The sequence below is a fragment of the Maniola jurtina genome, chromosome 16 (genome assembly GCF_905333055.1).
Source record: "Maniola jurtina chromosome 16, ilManJurt1.1, whole genome shotgun sequence".
Lineage (NCBI taxonomy): Eukaryota > Metazoa > Arthropoda > Insecta > Lepidoptera > Nymphalidae > Maniola > Maniola jurtina.
The window spans coordinates 12,527,243-12,532,542 of record NC_060044.1 but is presented as its reverse complement, the minus strand read 5'-3'; the positions used below and the strand labels follow the sequence as shown (position 1 = coordinate 12,532,542).

The following is a 5,300-nucleotide window of genomic DNA, read 5'->3' as shown; positions in this document are numbered from 1 at the left end:
TGTATTTTTTAAGTATTTTGTAAACATGTTATAGGTGTACCTTAAAATAATAATGAGAGCCTTACTTTGCCCTTTGGCTGGTATCATATACTACAGCTTCCTAAGATCTGGCCAGACGATTACGACAGATATCTATTTTCTAAGAAAAAAAAACAATTTCGATTCAGTCCAAAGATTCTATTAACTTCAAAGATTTTATTGATTCTCGTTCCCACAAAATTTTCAGCAATGGAATCAATGAATTACCTATAAAATGTTGAAAGTAAATGATACATACTTTGATTGATTAATTACATATCTAAATTCATTTTTATTTTCTTTTTTTTTCATATAAAACGCTTTCTTTATAGGTGAGGATCTCATACTATAACTACAAACAAATGTAGGGAATTAGTTATTAAACTTTCTACAGATGAAAGTTTTAAAAAATTGCATTTCTTTGAAAAATCGATAGATGCTGGATCCGCGCTGGATCCAGCTGGATTTGCTTCAATCCAGCAAAAATCCAGCTGGATTGAAAATGCCGCTGGATTGCAATCCCTAGTTCCAATGTCATCTGAATATTAAGCAACCAAAGTCCATGAAATTTTGCAGACATATTCTAAAAACTAATATCAGTGTCTGTGGTGTTTTAGATTTTTCTAAGAATATGTAGTTTTAAAATTACAGGGGCTCAAAGATTTGTATGTAAATTTTTAAGACCGCGTAACTTTGAAACCGAATATTTTAACAGAAATCTGGAATACCACAGACATAGATATTAGTTTCTAGAATATGTCTGCAAAATTTCATGGACTTTGGTTGCTTATTATTCAAATGAAATTGGAACTACGTTTGTATGAAGCGAGTGACGGAGAGACCCCTCTTAAGGTACGGTATAGACTTCCGTGCCAGAAAAGCAGACATAATTTAACTTGTAAATTGAACCTACCTTTTAAATCATCTATTCGTATCTCTCTACTAAGTAGATAACTGCAATTATAAATCAATTATACAGGTGGCGTAGGCTTTTCCAAGCCTCCATAGAGCTTCATAGAGCAAGCTATCAAAGCACCGCGGTGAACCCTTTGAGACATAGTGATAACACGCGGAACCAGTAATGAAGGCTTAAGAACATCTCCAAGGATTAGAACCTGCTTTTATCTATTTTGAACAACTAATTTTGTTAACTATTCTCGGTACTAAGGTTGTGTGAGTCGCATTGAGGCGAAAAGATACTGCTTACCTTATTACCCAGCCTATAGACCCCTTAAGCATTTCAGCGAGAAGCTTATACCTGCTTTGATCTATTTGGAACGACAAATTTTGTTAACTATTCGTATTCTCGGAAGTGGCGAGCGCTCATAGAGGCGAAAAGACAACGCCGACTGCTAACATTTAATAAAAGTTAGCCCTTGACTGCAATTTCACCTGATGATAAGTGACGATGCAGTCTAAGATGGAAAGGGCTGACATGGAAGGGGTATGGCAGTTTTCATTTAGCTCGCTTTCACCGTCTCTTACAACCAGGTGAGATTGCAGTCAAGGGCTGACTTGAATCTGAGTTAAAAGTTTTATGCAGATAATTATGTGCATGGGGTTTGAGCCCCGGTTCCCTAATAAGAACGTCATTTTAACCAATGGGCTATCAAAACTTTATAACAAAATTGTCAATAGAGTAATTAAAAATTTAACCAGCAACTTAATTCTATCCGATATCTGATGGGAACGTCATCAAATTGGTCTTATTAATACTAGTAAGCCCTTGACTGCGATCTCACCTGATGGTAAGTGATGATGCAGTCTAAGATGGAAAGGGCTGACATGGAAGAGGTATGGCAGTTTTCATTAAGCTCCCTTTCACCGTCACTTACCACCGAGTGAGATTGCAGTCAAGGGCTAACTTGTATCTGAGTTAAAAAATTATGCAGATAATTATGTGCATGGGGGTTGAGCCCCAGTTCCCTAATAAGAACGTCATTTTAACCAATGGGCTATCAAAACTTTTTAACAAAATTGTCAATAGAGTAATTGAAAATTGAACCAGCAACTTAATTCTATCCGATATCTGATGGGAACGTCATCAAATTGGTCTTATCACCCCATAGCCCATATGCTAGGTACATGGCGTCGACGTCGATATTTCCATGCTTTTCAGTATTCATACAATGATGAGTTGACAGGCAATTCCACTAATTGAGCGCCCGCTGAAATTCGCGCTATCAACTTTTTCCATCAGAACTGGCTTTTAACAAAATTAATATTGATCAACAAATTCATCAAAAGTTAAACGGTAGTCAGTAATATAACTTTACTTGTACATGTTATGTGAAAACTGGGTAGGACTGGTTGACTCTTCACATTCTAATTATGTGTAGATTGTACAAAATTGTTATGTAAGTACTAAGTATGTATTAAATTTATTATTATTATCTCTCTTTATATTAACTTCTTCTGTACTTATAGAAAAGAAATAACTGACATATCAACGTATTTAAAAAGATTTGTAAGTACTTAAATCCTTTGAACCAATTCCATTCCATCAGCCTGCTGGAATATGTCTTTCAAAGAGCGCACCACCCACCACGGTCCTCCGCCTTCCTCATCCGACCACTCCCCGCCACCTTCTTCAGGTCATCGGTCTAGCGGGCTGGAGTTCGTCCCACACTGCGCTTACCGGTACGCGGTCTCCACTCCAGAACACGTCTGCCCCATCGGCCGTCGGTTCTGCGACAGACATGACCTGCCCATTGCCACTTCAGCGTGCTGATCATTTAATAAATAGTAAATCACAGTTAGCTTAGCAAATAGAAATTTCCCACTATGCTATTAATACAATGGTTCAACTTTAACACTGGTCGTACTGCCCGTATTAGTCTCCAGAACTTCATCAATCAGTTCTAGAACCTTCCGTTTAAACGTCCTAACCTAAAAAGCTTTTATAAATAGTAAATCACAGTTAGCTTAGCAAATAGAAATTTCCCACTATGCTATTAATACAATGGTTCAACTTTAACACTGGTCGTACTGCCCGTATTAGTCTCCAGAACTTCATCAATCAGTTCTAGAACCTTCCGTTTAAACGTCCTAACCTGTTGATTCGACATGCCATTCAGATCTGGCAATAAGCTTAACAGGAACAAACTATTCGATTCCCTTTGAACGTCCACGTTATCTTGAACCCTACTTATTTTAGATCTGAAATACTCTGGTATGTCGAATTTTTCTTCATTAGATCTCTTCTTGGACTGGCTTTGTTGTGGTGATGGTGGTGATGAAACTCCTGTAGGATACGGGTCTGGGGACTGCCTTTGGTTTGAGGAATTGTCTTCATCCTAAAACAAATAATAAATGGATGATAATTAAATTAATACTACTTTTGCACTTGCTTTAATGGTAAAGGAAAATGTCGTAAAGAAATTTGCATTTTATGATTTAATGCTCTCAAAGGAGTACGACGTCTGCCAATATGTAATTGGCCATCGTGTTAGGCCTAAACCCTACTCATCGTAAGAGAGACCCTTGTCTGGGTAATCGGAGGTCGAGAGTTCGATCCCAGGTACGCACCTCTAACTTTTTGGATTTATGTGCGTTTTAATTAATTAAATATCACTTACTTTAACGGTGAAGGAAAACATCGTGAGGAAACATACATGCGAAAAAGTTCTCCATAACGTTCTCAAAGGTGTGTGAAGACTGCCAATACGCACTTCGCATGATAGACTATGGTCAGAACCCTTCTCCCGAGAGGAGACCCGTGCTCTGTAGTGAGCCGGTGATGGATTGATCATGATGATGGCCTAGGCAGGTAAACTAGATACCTGATCATCGTAAATGCCTTCGTAAGATGCCGAGGTATTCCCAGATATGGAGTTCAAGGTCTTGATGTATGGCAGCGTGAACTCCATGGCCTCCTCCAGATAGTACGGCTTTCTGGGAGCTGTTCCGTTCAGCGCCTGCTTTTTGTGACGGACGTAGACTGCCCGGAGGTTCTTCCATCGCTCCTTGCATTCGCTCACTGGAACAGAGGAAAAAATTTTTTTTTTTTTTTAAATCATTACAAGTTAGCCCTTTGTTTTTACCGACTACGGCAAAGCCAAATGGCAGGGTTATGACCACGTTTTGACTTATGATTTTAGCAGTCTAATACTTAGTATTAGATGTATGTTTGTATACTACTGTAGGTACGGCCTGTACTATTATATTGTATTCTGAGACTACTGCAAAGCCAAAAGGAAGGGTTATAATTTTAGCGGTCTATGTATATGTATGTATGTTTGTATAAGATTGTGTGTGTTCCACCGTAGCGCCTGAATTACTAGGCTGATTTTGATGAATTAGGTGTCAATCAATTCGTTATTATGGTCCGGGTGACATAGGCTAAATTTTATACGAAAAAAATCGACCTAACAAATGTTATATCCAAGAAAGTGGGGGTATCCAAAAATTTTTTTTTGCTTTTGTATCGAGTGGGTTATCAAATGAAAGAGGAAAAAATTCTGAGTTCATAAATATAAATATAGTACAATGTTCAAATCCACCGAGTGACAGAAAAACAATTGTACGAATATATCTATCGGTATCTATCGGAATTTCGCGGCTATTAGTCAGATTTGTTGATTTTTTTTTGGGTAGGTAGGTACAGTTTTTTTGAGCTTACCAGACAAATTGACTGCTTTACCGACATCACTCCAAGCCTTGTCCGTTACGTCCTTATATGAATACGCGCTCAATTTATAATTATAAAGGCACGGATATTTCTCAATTTCTTGGACTAAATTAAAATTAAAACTTTGTTCGCTGGTCATTTTGTTAACAAAGAAAGATAGAGCCAATGAAACGTGGGCCGTGGCGTCCCGCGCGACGGTAACCGATTACTGACTCGTTTCTTGCTCGTCGCGTACCGGTTACCGACCAATAGCGTCACTAGTAGCTATGTGTGCGATACGCTATTGTGATCAATGCGGCTTTTTAAAAACATTCCCAATGGAGGTCATATTTGGAGATAGCTAGTATTAGATAGTCGTATTTTCTTTTGCGTGGGAATTAGGTAGGTTAGTTAGGCCGGACTTACTTATTTATCTTTTACTGATGTCACTTTTACTGTGATGTCCTAAGTATTTATTGTTACAATTTATAAGAAATAGGTACAGGTGTCTCACCTAGCTTAGATTCCAAAATACCTATTTGATGTTTGCGTTTTAACTTTTTTTTGGTTTGCATCTTGTACGGAATCGAACCCGAGATTGTTTGCAATATGACCAGAATGTTGAGACACAAAATACTATCTATTTCTGAATAAAAACTTGGGTTGACTTTGA

General features: G+C 37.9%; 1 protein-coding gene across 1 annotated transcript; it reads right to left on the bottom strand.

Moving 5' to 3' along the window:
• Positions 1-2,770: 2,770 nt before the first annotated feature.
• LOC123873191 lies at positions 2,771-4,871 on the bottom strand. The gene is made up of 4 exons (XM_045917914.1): positions 4,640-4,871; positions 3,801-3,997; positions 3,072-3,314; positions 2,771-2,907 (listed from the first exon to the last, which is right to left on the bottom strand). The coding sequence occupies exons 1-4, from the start codon at positions 4,785-4,787 to the stop codon at positions 2,809-2,811; spliced, it is 687 nt and encodes a 228-aa protein (XP_045773870.1). The 5' UTR covers positions 4,788-4,871; the 3' UTR covers positions 2,771-2,808.
• Between the last annotated feature and the right edge of the window lie 429 nt (positions 4,872-5,300).